The following is a 17,322-nucleotide window of genomic DNA, read 5'->3' on the forward strand; positions in this document are numbered from 1 at the left end:
CCTCCACTGATCCACAACATCCGCAGTCGAGGTCAGCAAAACACCATCCTCACCATACACGGTGTTGACAGTGCACCGCCTCCCCTTCCTGAGAAGGCGGATATGGTTGTCCAGAATAGCTTCAAAACCATCCGGAAGTCATTTTCCATGGCTTACCCGAGCTTCTCCCATGTCCGAGTTTTTGCCTCCGCGACCGCTAAAGCGGCTCATAGCTTAGCCTGTCAGTACCTGTTTGCTGCCTCCGGAGTCCTAGAGCCAAAAGGCCATAAGGACCCAATAGGAATCTTTCTTCAGCCTGACGGTATTTTAGGATTACCGCCACAACAGGGCTAACCACCTTACGGCCACAGATCCAATCGGCCGCCTCAACAATAGAGGCACGGAAGATGGTCCATTTGGACTCAATGTCCAGCACCTCCCTTGTGACATGTTAAAAGTTCTCCCGGAGGTGGGAATTGAAACTCTCTCTGATAGGAGACTCTCAAACGTTCTCAGCCGACCCTCACATTACGTTTAGGCCTTCCAGGTCTGTGCGGCATCCTCCCACACCATCGCAGCCAACTTACCAACATGAGCCCGCAAATCCGATGACACCACTACAAAGTCGATCATGGAACTGGGGCCTAGGGTGTCCTGGTGCCAAGTGCATGTATGGACACCCTTATATTTGAACAAGGTGTTTGTTATGGACAGTCTGTGACGAGCAAAAAAGTCCAATAACAAAACACCACTCGTGTTCAGATCCGGGCGGCCATTCTTCCCAATCACGCCTCTCCAGGTTTTACTGTCAGTGCCAATATGAGCGTTAAAGTCCCCCAGTAGAACACGGGAACCACCCGGGTGATTCCCTTCTTCCAGCACACTCCAGTACTCCCTCGACTTAATCCAAAAACGGTGGATACTCTGAGCTGCTGTTTGGTGGGTAAGCACAAACAGTCAGGACCCGTCACTCCACCCGAAGGCGGAGGGAAGCTACCCTCTTGTCCACTGGGTTAAAGTCCATTGTGCAGGCTTTGAAACTAGGGGAAACAAGAATTTCCTCCCCAGCCCGTTGCCTCTCACTGCCTGCAACACTATAATGGAAGAGAGTACAGTCCCTCTCGAGAGAACTGGTTCCAGAGCCCTTGCTGTACGTCAAAGTGAGTCCGACTACATCGAGCCAGAACTTTTCCACCTTGCGCACCAGCTCAGGCTCCCTCTCCTTCAGCGAGGTGACGTTCCACGTCCAAAGAGCTAGCTTATGTATCCAAGGATTGGACCGCCAAGTGCCCTGCCTTCTGCTGCCGCCCAGATCACAATGCATTCTCTATGGCCCCTCCCATGAGTGGTGAGCCCATTAGAGGGGGGACCCACACTGCCTCTTCCGGCAACCAGGCGTTCACCATCGTGCCGCACCTCCGGATGGATGGATGGATAGATAGATAGATAGATAGATAGATAGATAGATAGATAGATAGATAGATAGATAGATAGATAGATAGATAGATAGATGGATAGATAGATAGATAGTACTTTATTGATTCCTTCAGGGGAGTTCCTTCAGGAAAATTAACATTTTTAAAAGTTTCAAAGTATTTGTACGACTATCAAAGTATTGGTATGGGTATCAAAGTATTGGCATGGGTACCAAAGAATTGGTATGGGTACAAAAGTATTGATATGGGTACCAAAGTATTGGTACCGGTGCCAAAGTATCGGTGTGGGTACCAAAGTATAGATATGAGTACCAAAGTATCGGTCTGGATGCCAAAGTATCGGTATGGGTACCAAAGTAACGGTATGGGTACCAAAATACTGGTATGAGTACCAAAGTATTGATATGGGTACCCAAGTGTTGGTATGGGTACCAATGTATCGGTATGGGTACAAAAGTACTGGTACAGGTACCAAAGTACTAGCATGGGTACTAAAGTACTGGTATGTGTACCCAAGTATTGGTATGGGTACCAAAGAATTGGTACGTCTACCAAAGTACTATTATGTGTACCAAAGTATCCGTATGGGTACCAGAGTAATTTGGTGTTACAGCAGCCGATGAATGGGACATTTAGAAAATTGCGTCCTCACCTGGTGCTGTTGGGCAGACTTGAAGGTCAGCGTGGACGCGTGCAGGTTCTGCTGGTTCTGCATGTTTTGCTGGTTGTGGAAGTGACGTGTGGGTGGAGGAGAAAGCTGCTGCTGGTCGGCCATCATGTGACCTGAGGAGAGCGCAGCTTTGGAGCTAAAGTGCAGGACTGGCTTCATCTCCTGGTGGAAGTTCTTGGTGGACCTGAAAGGGCACCTGGGGGTACCTCTGCTGGCCACCTTGGTCACGGTGGGCGTCCAACATGGCGGTGCAGGCGGGGACTGATGATGATGGTGAAGAAGATGGCGGTGGTGGAGAAGCGAGCCGGGCTGCTGCTGGTTGGCCGCCATCTGCTTGAGCTGCTGGGCGTGGGAGATGTCGGGCCAGCAGGGCATGGACCTCTGGGCCCCTACCTTCTGGGCCACGGCGCTGCAGGACGGCCCCGCCGAGGCCGGCCTGAGCGAGGAGCCACCCAGGACCTGAACGTAGTCCGCGGAGTTCTCCGTCTTGATGGGCTTCTCTAAGCCCGCCGAACCGGGTCGGCCCAGGTCCAGAGCGAAGGTGTCGTCCTGCTTCAGCATCTTCTCCAAGTCCAGCTCGTCCAGGGGCGGCACCGACTTGGTGAGCTCGTCGAAAAGGTCCTGGAGGTCCGGGTCCATCTGACCTTCATCTTTCAGGTCAAAGGTCACCTGGGCGCAGGAGCGCATCTCGACGGGCTCCCGCTTCATCTCCTTTAAGGTCACGTCCAAGGGCTTCCTGGAGGACTGGGCGTGGCCTAAGTCCCGCTCGCACGGCGCCTGCAAGCGCACTCGCTTGAAGTCGGGAGAGGAGAAGGTCTGGCAGGAGTGGTGGGCCTCCATCTTCCTCCTCAACGATCCCTGCAGCTGCAACACACACAAGCAACTCTCATCAGCTTTTATTCTGAAGGTTGGAGATTTATTCTGAAGGCTGTAGACTGATGTACAAGTACTATTCGTGTATATATTACACACTACATATAGTGTTTATGATAAAGAAAATATATCATGTACACCTAAACTATAGACCACAAACTATAGAGAGTATTTTTTATAAAGAAAATGTATCCTATATTACACACTATATATAGCATTTATTATAAAGAAAATATATAGTATATACAGTATATATTACACACTATATATAGTGTCTATTATAAAGAAAATATATCCTGTATATGCTATATATTATATATATATAAGTATATATACATTATTTATTATGAAGAATATGTATACTATATACAGTATTTATATCAAAGTATTTACAGTATATACATTATAAAGTATATATGGATATTTTACAATACATGAGTATTGTATTTATTGTAAAGTAAATACAGTATCAATCAATCAATCAATCAATGTTTACTTATATAGCCCTAAATCACTAGTGTCTCAAAGGGCTGCACAAACCACCACGACATCCTCGGTAGGCCCACATAAGGGCAAGGAAAACTCACACCCAGCGGGACATCGGTGACAATAATGATCCAGTGGGACGTCTGTGACAATAATGATTATGAAAACCTTAGAGAGGAGGAAAGCAATGGATGTCGAGCGGGTCTAACATGATACTGTGAAAGTTCAATCCACAATGGATCCAACACAGTCGCGAGAGTCCAGTCCAAAGCGGGTCCAACTCAGCAGCGAGAGTCCCGTTCACAGCGGAGCCAGCAGGAAACCATCCCAAGCGGAGGCGGATCAGCAGCGCAGAGATGTCGAGGCGGATCAGCAGCGCAGAGATGTTCCCAGCCGATACACAGGCAAGCAGTACATGGCCACCGGATCGGACCGGACCCCCTCCACAGGGGAGAGTGGGACATAGAAGAAAAGGAAAAGAAACAGCAGATCAACTGGTCTAAAAAGGGAGTCTATTTAAAGGCTACAGTATACAAATGAGTTTTAAGGTGAGACTTAAATGCTTCTACTGAGGTGGCATCTCGAACTGTTACCGGGAGGGCATTCCAGAGTACTGGAGCCCGAACGGAAAACGCTCTATAGCCCGCAGACTTTTTTTGGGCTTTGGGAATCACTAACAAGCCGGAGTCCTTTGAACGCAGATTTCTTGCCGGGACATATGGTACAATACAATCGGCAAGATAGGATGGAGCTAGACCGTGTAGTATTTTATACGTAAGTAGTAAAACCTTAAAGTCACATCTTAAGTGCACAGGAAGCCAGTGCAGGTGAGCCAGTACAGGCGTAATGTGATCAAACTTTCTTGTTCTTGTCAAAAGTCTAGCAGCCGCATTTTGTACCAACTGTAATCTTTTAATGCTAGACATGGGGAGACCCGAAAATAATACGTTACAGTAGTCGAGGCGAGACGTAACAAACGCATGGATAATGATCTCAGCGTCTTTAGTGGACAGAATGGAGCGAATTTTAGCGATATTACGGAGATGAAAGAAGGCCGTTTTAGTAACGCTTTTAATGTGTGCCTCAAAGGAGAGAGTTGGGTCGAAGATAATACCCAGATTCTTTACCGTGTCGCCTTGTTTAATTGTTTGGTTGTCAAATGTTAGAGTTGTATTATTAAATAGAGTTCGGTGTCTAGCAGGACCGATAATCAGCATTTCCGTTTTTTTGGCGTTGAGTTGCAAAAAGTTAGCGGACATCCATTGTTTAATTTCATTAAGACACGCCTCCAGCTGACTACAATCCGGCGTGTTGGTCAGCTTTAGGGGCATGTAGAGTTGGGTGTCATCAGCATAACAGTGAAAGCTAACACCGTATTTGCGTATGATGTCACCTAGCGGCAGCATGTAGATGCTGAAGAGTGCAGGGCCAAGGACCGAACCCTGGGGAACTCCACACGTTACCTTAACGTAGTCCGAGGTCACATTGTTATGGGAGACACACTGCATCCTATCAGTAAGATAAGAGTTAAACCAAGACAGGGCTAAGTCTGACATACCAATTCGTGTTTTGATACGTTCTAATAAAATATTATGATCGACGGTATCGAAAGCAGCGCTAAGATCGAGGAGCAGCAACATAGATGACGCATCAGAATCCATCGTTAGCAATAGATCATTAGTCATTTTTGCGAGGGCTGTCTCCGTGGAGTGATTTGCCCTGAAACCGGATTGAAAGGTTTCACATAGATTGTTAGACGCTAAGTGTTCATTTAACTGCTCCGCAACAATTTTTTCGAGGTTTTTTGAAATAAAGGGAAGGTGAGACACCGGTCGGTAGTTTACCATGAGGTCAGGATCGAGGTTAGGTCTTTTAAGAAGAGGATGAATAACCGCTTTTTTGAATGCTAGGGGAACAGTGCCCGAGGAAAGTGATAAGTTTATAATATTTAGCACTGATGGACCTAATAATACAAAGAGCTCCTTGATCAGTTTCCCAGGAAGAGGGTCAAGTAAACATGTTGTTTGTTTTATTCCATTTACACGTTGTAACAATTCCTCTAATGTTATTTCCTCAAAACGAGAGAAACTATTTTGGAGGGCAGTATCCGCCGTATATACAATCGTGTCAGTGTTAATAGAACCCCGTTGTAGCTGGGACGCATTGTCTTTAATCTCCTTTCTAATGACTTCAATTTTCTTACTAAAGAATTGCATAAAGTCATCAGCTGAGTGGGTGGAGCTACTGGAAGGAGTCCCTTGTTGGGTTAGCGATGCTACCGTACTAAACAAAAATTTAGGATCGTTTTTATTACGGTGGATGAGATTTGAGTAATAATTAGCTTTAGCTAAGGTAAGCATGCGTTTATAAGTTATTAAACCATCACTAAATGCTTGATGGTGCACCTCAAGTTTAGTCGTGCGCCATTTGCGTTCCAGCTTTCTGCATAATAATTTCTGAGCTCTAGTTTCTTCTGTAAACCACGGGGTGCGCTTTTTTGGAGCCTTTTTTAACTTTAGCGGTGCTATGTTATCAATGGTTTCGCGCAGGGCGTCGTTAAAGTTGTTAGTGAGGTTATCAATAGAGCCCACATACTTTGGGAATGGTGCCATTACCGAGGGCAGTAGGTCAGCAAGAGTTGTCGTTGTGGCTGTATTAATGTTGCGGCTGCTATAGCAGTTATTATTATTATTAGTTTGACGAACATGCGTCTGAACCTCGAATTTTATAAGGTAATGATCGGACAATACTTTAGTATACGGGAGTATCGTAACTTTGGAAGCGGTGATACCCCTGACAAGCACTAGGTCTATCGTATTACCGTTGCGATGCGTGGGTTCATTTATTATTTGTGTGAGACCACAGCTATCAATTATAGTCTGGAGCGCTACGCACGGTGGGTCCGATGGGGTATTCATATGGATATTAAAGTCCCCCATTATGATTATATTATCGGCGTGTGTCACTAGATCAGCAACGAACTCTGAGAATTCATTGATAAAGTCCGAACAGGGCCCTGGGGGGCGGTAGATAACAGCCAGGTGTAGAGGCAGCGGTGTGACAGACCTCATAGTAAGCACCTCAAACGATTTATATTTATTATTTATGTTAGGACTAAGGTTAAAGTTTTCGTTGTATATTAGTGCGACCCCCCCACCCCTTTTGAGCGGACGGGCAATATGCGCATGTGTAAAGTTAGGAGGACATGCCTCATTTAGCGCAAAAAAGTCGTTTGGTTTAAGCCAGGTTTCACTGAGACCGATGACGTTAAGATTGTTGTCTCTGATGATATCATTAACTAACAACGTTTTGGGAGACAATGATCTTATGTTTAAAAAACCTATATTATAGGTAGTGGGCTGTTTTAGGGAGTTTTTGATCAAATTATCCGTAGTAGCAATATTAATAATGTTGTGTTTATTATGCCCAGTAAATTCAGTATAATTACGACCATTTCTAGGAATTGATACGACGGGAATGTTCCGATTGTTTGATTGTTGCTTTGATAAACTGCACGCATCATGGTTAGCCTCCTCAGTAACGGGGATTTTCCGATTGTTTGTTTGTTGCTTTGATAAACTGCACGCATCATAGTTAGCCACCTCAGTAAAACACATGTCCAACTCTGAAACACTCAAAGCAGAAAAAACTTGTTCTAATTTAACTGACTCCTTACCCAGACCAGTAGTCTCGCATCCTTTATTTAAATCCGTCTTCAGGGTGGAGGGAAGTGGTGTTCTGTGGGGATTAGCCTTCTGCTTAGTTTTTAGCCCCGCTCGACATCCGCGTTTCCGATCACACCGCTGGCGTCTGCTCCGTAGACGGCCCCCGCTGCTACTAGACTCCCCTGCTTCACAGGCCGCTGGATGTAGCCGCCGACGTATCCCAATGCTAGTTAGCATGTTTAGCACGCCCGCGTCTATCAGTCCAAAACGGCCCAATATGTCCATATCCAGAAGTGTCTGGCGGTCGTACGTGATCACGGAGTGACCACGATGCGAGCCAGCCATGAAGTCTGCAGAACTGTCCGGCATTTCCGCCAAATGTTCCATCTTTAGCAAGAGCACCGCAGTGTCGCAGCTCGTCCGGGCGCCGCCATCTTGCCAAAAAGTTCTATTTTGGTTTCATCTAACCACATGACATTCTCCCAATCCTCTGCTGTATCATCCATGTATCCATTTTGGTATAAACTCAACTCGTCGTGTTTGGAGGAAGAAGAATACTGAGTTGCATCCCAAGAACACCAAACCTACTGTGAAGCATGGGGGTGGAAACATCATGCTTTGGGGCTGTTTTTCTGCTAAGTGGACAGGACGATTGATCCCTGTTAAGGAAAGAATGAATGGGGCCATGTATCGTGAGATTTTGAGCCAAAACCTCCTTCCATCAGTGAGCGCTTTGAATGATTGACCAAATACTTGTTTTCCACCATAATTTACAAAATAAATTCTTTAAAATTCCGACAATGTGAATTCCTGGATTTTTTTTTCACATTCTGTCACTCACAGTTGAAGTGTACCTATGATGAAAATTACAGACCTCTGTCATCATTTTAAGTAGAACTTGCACAATCGGTGCCTGACTAAATACTTTTTTGCCCCACTGTATATATATATATATATATATATATATATATATATATATATATATATATATATATATATATATATATATATATATATATATATATATAGCCTTATGTGTGACACAACAGTGCAGAAGAAACTTAATTTAAAGTGATGTTTACAAACTAGGCTGCTGGCTCCCTGTTGACCAGCGAGTGTCGCAGCAGGAATGGCGACGGCTTCCGCATCCTCAATGTGTTCCTGCCGGGCACAGAGCTGGCAGTCAGTGCTGACGCTGAGTGCATCTGAAGGGGTTGGCGGGTGAGCATCTATGCACATGTGACACGCCGCTTCCGGGGGGCGTCTGTCAGAGCCCTGCCCCCTGGCTGGCTCTCTCCGAAACAACAACAGTTAAAGATGTGTTGCACGCACAAGTAGAGGAGGCCTGGAGCCCTGATTTTATGCTGCCTCTTTACACTGAGCATTACGGTAAGGTCTCAGTAGAATAGAATAGAATAGAATAGAAAGTACTTTATGGATCCCTGGGGTAAATTCAGCACCACAATTCGCTCACAATAGACAATAATAATAATAAATAATACATAACATATATTATGTATATAATTTATGAATAATATAAATATATTCTACATATATTCTACATTTAAGTGCAGTCAAGGAACATATACATTATACAGTCTGATGGCTGTCGGTATGAAGGACCTCCTGTGTCGTTCCATGTTGCATTTAGGGAGTCTGAGCATTCCACCGACTCGTAGAACATCTTCAACATCTTTGTACAGACGTTGAAGGATCCTAGCCTCCTGAGGAAGTAGAGGCGGCTCAGTCCCTTCTTGTAGAGGGCCTCAGCGTGTTTTGACCCATTCAGCTTGTTGTCCATGTGTACACCGAGGTATTTATAATCCTCTACCATGTCCACATCTCCCGTCCAAAGGCAAAACCCAGTAACTCAATTTTGGTCAAAACTGAGCTGATAATAATTTTGGAGTTCCTAGGTGATATGCTTTACATTAGTGTATGCGATATTGTAAATTGTTCCGTAAGTAAGCTGTTACGCGCATGGCAGGACCTAGCAACTACCACATAACCGCGTAGATACAACAGAAAAACCTAGTATCTCAAGGGACCAATCGGAGCTTCTTTGTCAGTGGCCTTATTGTCTTTAATGAGACATTTGAACGAATGGGGGCAGACGGTCAACCTGATTATGTGATATTTTGGCACGAGGGGATATTTGGAAGATTGGCCCAAGATGTTGCAAGCACCTTCATTAAATGTATTGTTCTTGATTCTTCCCCTTGCATACTCTTTTGGGCAGATAACTGTGGAGGTCAAAATAAAAAGTGGACGGTGTACACGGCTCTTGCCCAATGTGCAAACGCAGAATGGGACCCACCCGAGATTGTGATAAAATATCTGGAGAAAGGGCACACGTTCATGAGAGCAGATTCAATCCATGGCTCAATCGGCAAGAAAATGAAAGCTCAAGAAAATATCTATACGTTTGATGACTTTGTAGATCTTTGTAAGACAGCATCAAGATAGATTGGGTTTCCTTTGTTTTCTCAAAATCAGCTAGAAGTGAGTTACTAGGTTTTGCCTTTGGACGGGAGACATCCACCCCCCTGATGGAAACAGGGGTCACTGAGGTACTCCTCCTCCTTCCCAGGTCCACAACCAGCTCCTTGGTCTTCGTCACATTGAACTGGAGGTGGTGCTTTCCACACCATGTGACAAGTAAAAGATGGTGTGTATTATTAATGTTATTATTACACTACTAACTTTTAGGTAAGGGCACAATATGCATCCTAATGTATTATTATTAGGGCTGCAACAACTAATCAATTAAATCGATTATAAAAATAGTTGACGATTGATTTAGTCATCGATTCGTTGGATCTATGCTATGCGCATGCGCTGCGGCTATGTCTCATGAGGTGGCAGTAAGCCAGCCAATGATGTGTTATGTGCAGCTCACATGACCACGTCGTATCCTTTGCCTGGAAACATTAGAAAATGGCGGAAGAGAAAAGGAGCGATAGTTCAGCGGAGAAACATCTTGAAGTTAATGCTTCAATGGAGAAAAGTGTACGACCTAAGTCGTCAAAAGTGTGGGAACACTTCACTTTAAAGACTTCAAAGAAGACAGTTTCTTGCAAAATGTGCAGCATGGACCTCGCATGGCACGGAAGGACAACATTGCTTCGGGAGCACCTGCAGCGGAGACATGTTGGAGCCGTGGATGATGGGAAGAACTCACGGTACGTAACTTTAAGTCCAGAGTCCGGATAAATTGATCCGTTGTGTCCGTCTGTGTGTTTTTAATCTTTTGTTAACGAGGAGATTTTTTTTTAAGGCGGCGCTGCAGCAACTGTTGTGTATTAACTTTCAGAGTGTTAGGAAAGTTTTGCAGAGTGCGACGACTTCATTTTCTGTGTTCTTATGAGTTGCAACAGGCATTCATGAGTTAAGCACGGCAGCTCTTTTTTCTGAGTAACGTTAACGTTATCCCTTTCTTGCAAAGCAGGGCATTTTTTTCCCAAGATGTTGGCAGGAGCTCTGTGCTCTTGTGTCATCCTTTTGTGTTTCCCTCATCCATCCATCCATCCATTTTCTACCGCTTATTCCCTTTTGGGGTCGCGGGGGGCGCTGGCGCCTATCTCAGCTACAATCGGGCGGAAGGCGGTGTACACTCTGGACAAGTCGCCACCTCATCGCAGGGCCAACACAGATAGACAGACAACATTCACACTCACATTCACTGACTAGGGCCAATTTAGTGTTGCCAATCAACCTATCCCCAGGTGCATGTCTTTGGAAGTGGGAGGAAGCCGGATTACCCGGAGGGAACCCACGCATTCACGGGGAGAACATGCAAACTCCACAGAGAAAGATCCCGAGCCTGGGATTGAACCCAGGACTGCAGGACCTTCGTATTGTGAGGCTGACGCACTAACCCCTCTACCACCGTGAAGCCCCTTGTTTTCATGTGTTATTATATATATATATATATTTTTTTTTTGCCTTTTGGTCCAGGACCCTGGGTGGCATTTTCGTGACCTCTGTGGAGCTTTTTTGTGGACTTCTGGATCTGCCTCCTGGGAGCCTTTTGGCCATGGAGACCAGCTGCTGGGTTTCTGCCACACCAGAGTCAGTTTGGAGAGACTGGGGGAGATGCGGATGGGGAGACGGGGCTGCGGAGCTGGAACCGAGCGTCAGGACGGACAAGCTTCACAGTGTCTTGGCTGAATTAGCAGGTATCGGACACCTCAGTCTTCTTGGACGTATCCTCGCTCATCCATGCGGACTGGACACTGGCCGAGAGTTTGTTGGCAACTGAGAGTGGAGTCAGCTCTCTTGGTTGCTTTGTTGGGTCTGCTCCTGTCTCTGGCCATGCTCTTTCCATCCCAGCAGATGACGGCACGGAACCCAGCAGAGGCCACCACAGTGTATATGTTTATTTTACTTTTTATTCATAGCTGTAAGTAGAAGTGTCTGGTTGCATCAGCTCTGCTACTTTAATGTCTATCATGACCTTTTTGTTCTTTGATTTTTGATGTTTCCCTCTTACACAGATGTAAGAGGGGATGTGTACTATGGCTATGAGTTGTTTTTTTTCCCTTGGCCTCAGTCTGGACCCCTTCTCCAGGGCCCAGGCTTACACCGATTTTTTTATTTTATTTTAATCTTTAATTTTTTTTGTCTCAATCCCCTTAATTGTTTACCTGTATCTCACCTTTTTTGTAAGGGGCGCCGGGAGTTGGCAGACCCGTCAGCGATCCTGTTCTGTCTCCCTGTAATGTTTGTCTGACCTTGAATGGGATTGTGCTGAAAATTTTGATTTCCCCTCAGGGATTAATAAAGTATGTCTGATTCTGATTCTGATAATGTGTCTCCGAAACATTTGACTCTGTTTTGAGAGAGAAAACGCACGATTACTAATTTGGAAATAAAGGTAATAGACAGAAAAATCTCAGGTTGGTTTCATAATGGATCGATGTAGCCGGGCCCCATAAAGCTATATAAATCTATTTAGATTTGAGTGACGCTTTAGTATAACTAAACGTTATGAAGGTGCTGGAATATTTCATGCTATGATTCAGAGGTAGCCTAAAATGAATCCTTTATTATTCACAACAGAAACGTGTACATTATCTGACCCAGTTCTGATCATCTGATGAGATACATTTGTGTGTTATTATTGGTGTATTCTGCAACTCCAAAGCCCATTTTATTTAATTTAGCTGTTTTTATTAATGTGGTGGCTTTTTTGTCTTTTATTTCAGAAATGATTAACAAAATCAACTGGATATGTATTGAGTTACATGTAAAGGATGCTACTATGTACGTTCATAATATGGTTTCTCTCATTTCAGAAAGAAACAAGGCAGCATTAGAGACTTGGTACAAAGGAAGGTGTGCACACCACAGCAAGCGGCTGCATTGACTGATGCTACCCTGAATATGTTGGCAACTGACATGAGGCCACTATCAATGGTGAAGGATGAAAGTTTTAGACAAATGATTCACATCCTCAACCCTGGTTACACTCTTCCCTCGAGGACCCATTTTACCAAACTGATGGAGAGGAAGTACGAGCAGACATTCCATGTAGTGTAGACTGACATAAAAGCCACCCAGAGCAAAATTGCTCTCACTACTAATGTGTGGACAAGTGTAGCCACGGAAGCCTACCTCGGCAATACATGCCATTACATTGGAGACAAATGGAACATGAAGTCAATCTGCCTTACGACCATGCCACTAGAGGAAAGACATTCACTATCCAACATTGCAGAATGGTTGGAATAGGTAGTAGCCAGGTTTGAAATTCCCCTAAGCAAAATTATTGCCATTGTGCATGACAACGGTGCACTTTACAAAAAAAATATATTTTTGTAACACTTGCCTTGTTTCATTTGGCAAGTCAAAAGGACATGGTGCCAGTATGCTGTTTTTCAAAATAAAGTATTGGAAAGGATAGAAATGTGGTTTGTCTCTTTTATACGATTATTAATCGATTAATTGAAGTAATAATCGACATATTAATCTATTATTAAATTAATCGTTAGTTGCAGCCCTAATTATTATGATCAATACTATCATTAAAATTATATTTAATATTAATATTATTATTGTTGGTAGTACTATAATTATATTTATTATTATTTGGAGACTGACTTATAAGTAAGAACATTGTTATGGGTCACACTCCTGCTTCCTCTCTTCCTGCTATGTCTCCTCCTGCTGGGCGTCCGGACAAGCACACCACGGGCCACTCCCACGTGTGCTCTCTCTCCGCTGCGGGCGTGCCTCCTCGCACCTGCAAACACTCACCAAACTACACACCTGCCTGTGATGAGCGAGCTGCCTTCAAGAGCAGACGCAGCCTGAGATCCGACGCGAGAACGTAGCTTCACGTACCCAGTACAGTCAGCCCACACGTATCTAGCTCCTCTGCATGTGCCTACTATCTCCCTGTGCTCCTTCCCTGTTGTGCTCATTGTCCCCTGTGTTGTGTCGTCTTCCAGCCTCCCGCCATCCTTCCTTGTCGTCGAGTTGTGTGTCTCGTCACCTTGAACCTCCCGTGGATTTTCCCTTGCCTTCCTGGACATCGACCTCACGCCTGCCTAACGACCACGAAACCAAGCTCCTGCCCTTGACCATCTGCCTGCTCCCCGACGTTCGATTCCGCCTTGCTCCTTGCTGGACTTCCGCCTGGATCCCAACACGCATCCTCAACACCCTTTGGCAACCATACTCAGATAAGTCTCACACTTTGTCACACTACATCTCTTTGGTTAAATACAAATCTCACTCACACACTAAACTGTCATTAAATACGCTGCCAGCTAACGACGTCATCGTTCCTCTGCCGTCTTCTTCTCCCGTTGTACCGTCACAGTACGTTCTCGCCATGTCAGAACCAGACGGCAAAGACGCGGCACGTACCCCGCTCCCCTCCCGAGGCTCCCCGGTACCAAGTGTCGCAGCCATGCACACTGCACTCCAGCAGCACCAAGAGCGCTTTTGTGTTCTTGAGAATAAGCTGGATGCTGCTTTTGCTAGCATGTTGGCTCGACTGGACTTGATCTCCCCAAGCTCTGCCGCTCCCCCGGAGCGCGTACTAGCTTCCCCCGCCGCGGCAACCCCCACACAGCCCCCGTCTTCCTGTGAGCCGAAGATCGCTAGCCCTAAGGCTTTCGAAGGGGATTTTGAGTTATGTTGTGGTTTCCTGGTCCAGTGTGATATGGTATTTCGTCATCAGCCCTCCCGGTACACCTCTGACGGGGCCAAGATTGCCTTTATTTTTTCTTTATTGACCGGAAGGGCTCTCCAGTGGGCCACAGCAGCTGTGGACCGCAACCTTGGCCTCAGCATGAATTATGATGCTTTTCGCACGGAGTTTAGGGCAGTTTTTGACCATCCCTCCGATGGAGGAGACGCCGCCTCACGTCTACACTCCCTTCAGCAAGGTTCTCGTTCTGTGGCAGATTACACTCTTGAGTTCCGCACCCTGGCCGCAGACAGCGGGTGGGATAACAAGGCCTTGTTGAGCGCCTACCGTCGAGGCCTCTCCGACGAGATCAAGGACGGATTGTTGCGGGACCAACCTGCCTCCTACCAGGACCTCATTCAGCTGGCCCTACTGATGGACAAGAGACTCAAGGAACGAGCGGCTGAACGAAGACTTTCAGTCCAGGAGAGGACCAGAAGGCCGGTGTGGGGGAACCGTACCGTTTCTTACTCTGCTAGCGCGGCCAGAGGTGGGGATGAAGGCGTCCACTTGGTGGACCAGTCTGGGTTTCTCCCTGCACCAACCAGCGGGATGGAACCCATGCAGTTGGGCAGGACTCGACTGGCCACGGAGGAACGGGAAAGGAGGTTCCATCAGCGCCTCTGCCTCTACTGTGGTTGTGCGGGTCACATGATCGTGACCTGCCCCACACGACCAAAAGACCAGGCTCACAAGTAAGGGGAGTACTTGTGAGCCACACCACCTTTACCCGGAGCCACTGTGACCCTGGTATCCTTTTCCCCGCAACATTGTCTTGGGGAATCAAGAGGACTGAAGGTGGGAGCGTATGTGGACTCTGGAGCAGATGTTAGTTTCATGGACCATAATTTTGCCTGTCAGGCCGGGATTGAGCTTCTGCCTCTGGACAAGCCTTTACCAGCTCAGGCCCTGGACGGGCATCCCCTGGGTCCCATCACCCACCGTACAGCACTGCTCACACTAACCCTGTCCGGCAACCACATGGAGCAGATTAGCTTGTTAATCCTCAATGCCCCTGTTGCTCCTCTTGTCCTCGGCCGTTCATGGCTTCGCCAGCATGACCCCCATATTTCCTGGATCTCTGGTAAGATCCTATCCTGGAGCACGGCATGCCATGCTAACTGTCTCAAGGCAGCATCCCCTGTCTCGGAGAGCCCCAAGCTTAAGTCATCCCCATCTGACCTGTCTGGGGTCCCCGCGGTTTACCATGACCTTGCAACTGTATTCAATAAGGCCCAGGCACTATCTCTGCCCCCGCACAGACCGTACGACTGTGCCATTGATCTCGTACCTGACGCAGTACTTCCTTCTAGCCGCTTGTACAACCTGTCCATACCTGAGAGGAAGGCTATGTCTAACTATACTACGGACTCACTCTCTTCAGGTATCATCACTCCCTCCAAGTCACCGGTAGCCGCCGGATTCTTCTTTGTCGGCAAGAAGGATGGCTCCCTACGCCCTTGTATCGACTACCGAAGACTCAACGCCATCACAGTCAAGAACCGGTATCCCCTTCCACTCATGAGCTCCTCCTTTGAACCTCTTGCTCCTGCAACTGTCTTCACCAAGCTTGACCTCCGCAATGCTTACCATCTTGTCCGGATTAGGAAGGGGGATGAGTGGAAGACAGCCTTCAACACACACCTTGGCCACTTCGAGTACCGGGTCATGCCCTTCGGCCTGACCAACGCCCCAGCTGTCTTTCAAGCTCTAGTTAACGACGTTTTAAGAGACATGCTCGACAAATTTGTGGTTGTTTACCTGGATGATATTCTGGTCTTCTCTCACAACATGCAGGAGCATCAGCAGCATGTCCGACAGGTCCTACAGCGCCTCCTCGAGAACCGCTTGTTCGTCAAGGCAGAGAAATGTGAATTCCATTCATCTTCTGTAAACTTCCTTGGCCACATCATCGAGAAGGGTAACATCCGAGCCGACCCCAAGAAGGTTAAAGCGGTTATGGAGTGGCCTCAACCAAACACCCGTACGGAACTGAGGCGATTCCTAGGCTTTGCAGGATTTTACCGTCGATTCATCCTCAACTTCAGTAAGGTAGCTGCACCTCTCCACGCACTAACATCTACGATCACTGCATTTAGGTGGAACACGGAGGCAGACGTGGCGTTCCAGAACCTCAAGAGGAGCTTCAGTTCCGCCCCCGTTCTCGTACACCCTGACCCGGATGTGCCATTCACGGTTGAAGTGGACGCTTCTGACTCCGGGATTGGGGCAGTCTTGTCCCAGCGTTCCAGTGGGAGTAATGTGTTGCACCCTTGTGCATTCTTTTCTAGACGTCTCTCTCCAGCCGAGAGAAACTACGATGCTGGGAACCGAGAACTGTTGGCAGTCCACGAGGCGCTGGTCGAATGGCGACACTGGCTGGAGGGGGCCAAGCATCCGTTCCTGGTCCTGACCGACCATCGCAACCTCATTCACATCCGATCCGCTAAAAGACTGAATGACAGGCAAGCTCGCTGGGCACAATTTTTCTTTCGATTCGATTACACTCTCACCTACAGACCTGGTTCACGCAATGGCAAGGCGGACGCTCTTTCTCGAATATTCTCAGAGGAACCTACCGTTAAGTCTACTTCCGAGACCATCCTTCCCCCTAACCGCATCATCGGGATGGTAACTTGGGAGATCGAGGGCCTGGTCAAGACGGCCTTACGTTCTGACCCTGGTCCCGGAAACGGACCCCCTAATAGGCTGTTCGTCCCAGAACCTTTAAGGGCCAAGGTACTTGATTGGGCTCATTCTAGTGTGTTTACCTGTCATCCCGGAGTCCATAGGTCACTAAGCTTTATCCGACGCCGTTTTTGGTGGCCTACCATGGAGGCGGATACCCGGGAGTTTGTCGCCGCCTGCAGCGTCTGCGCCCGGAACAAGGCAAGCCACAGCCCTCCTGCCGGCCTCTTACACCCTCTTCCGGGATGCCCAATCGACCTTGGTCCCACATTGCTGTTGATTTCATCACGGGACTTCCCACTTCTAGAGGTAACACCACAATCCTCA

At 46.9% G+C, this 17,322-nt stretch overlaps 2 protein-coding genes across 3 annotated transcripts in view; one reads left to right on the plus strand and one right to left on the minus strand.

Annotated features, from left to right (window-relative positions):
• Positions 1-17,322, minus strand: part of zmp:0000001236 (mastermind-like protein 2) — a 90,571-nt gene that overhangs the window by 18,731 nt on the left and 54,518 nt on the right. Inside the window, exon 2 of the mRNA XM_061877980.1 lies at positions 2,068-2,949. Coding sequence (XP_061733964.1) covers positions 2,068-2,949 — 882 coding nt within the window. The remainder of the gene's footprint in view (positions 1-2,067; positions 2,950-17,322) is intronic.
• LOC133537113 (zinc finger BED domain-containing protein 4-like) lies at positions 10,038-12,860 on the plus strand. Of its 2 annotated transcripts, none has more exons than XM_061877982.1 (2): positions 10,038-10,291; positions 12,407-12,860. In XM_061877982.1, the coding sequence occupies exons 1-2, from the start codon at positions 10,047-10,049 to the stop codon at positions 12,648-12,650; spliced, it is 489 nt and encodes a 162-aa protein (XP_061733966.1). In that variant the 5' UTR covers positions 10,038-10,046; the 3' UTR covers positions 12,651-12,860. The 2 variants fall into 2 exon arrangements, with proteins under 2 accessions (XP_061733966.1, XP_061733965.1); XM_061877981.1 differs by lacking the exon at positions 12,407-12,860 and adding an exon at positions 11,067-11,987.

This window comes from Nerophis ophidion, linkage group LG18 (genome assembly GCF_033978795.1).
Source record: "Nerophis ophidion isolate RoL-2023_Sa linkage group LG18, RoL_Noph_v1.0, whole genome shotgun sequence".
In the NCBI taxonomy this organism is placed as follows: domain Eukaryota; kingdom Metazoa; phylum Chordata; class Actinopteri; order Syngnathiformes; family Syngnathidae; genus Nerophis; species Nerophis ophidion.

Bases quoted from the DNA above. Each gene is read 5' to 3' on its own strand.
- LOC133537113 (XM_061877981.1), top strand. From the start codon at position 10,047: ATGGCGGAAGAGAAAAGGAGCGATAGTTCAGCGGAGAAACATCTTGAA. The intron at 10,292-11,066 runs GTACGTAACTTT...CTTTTGGTCCAG, and splicing joins GATGATGGGAAGAACTCACG to GACCCTGGGTGGCATTTTCG.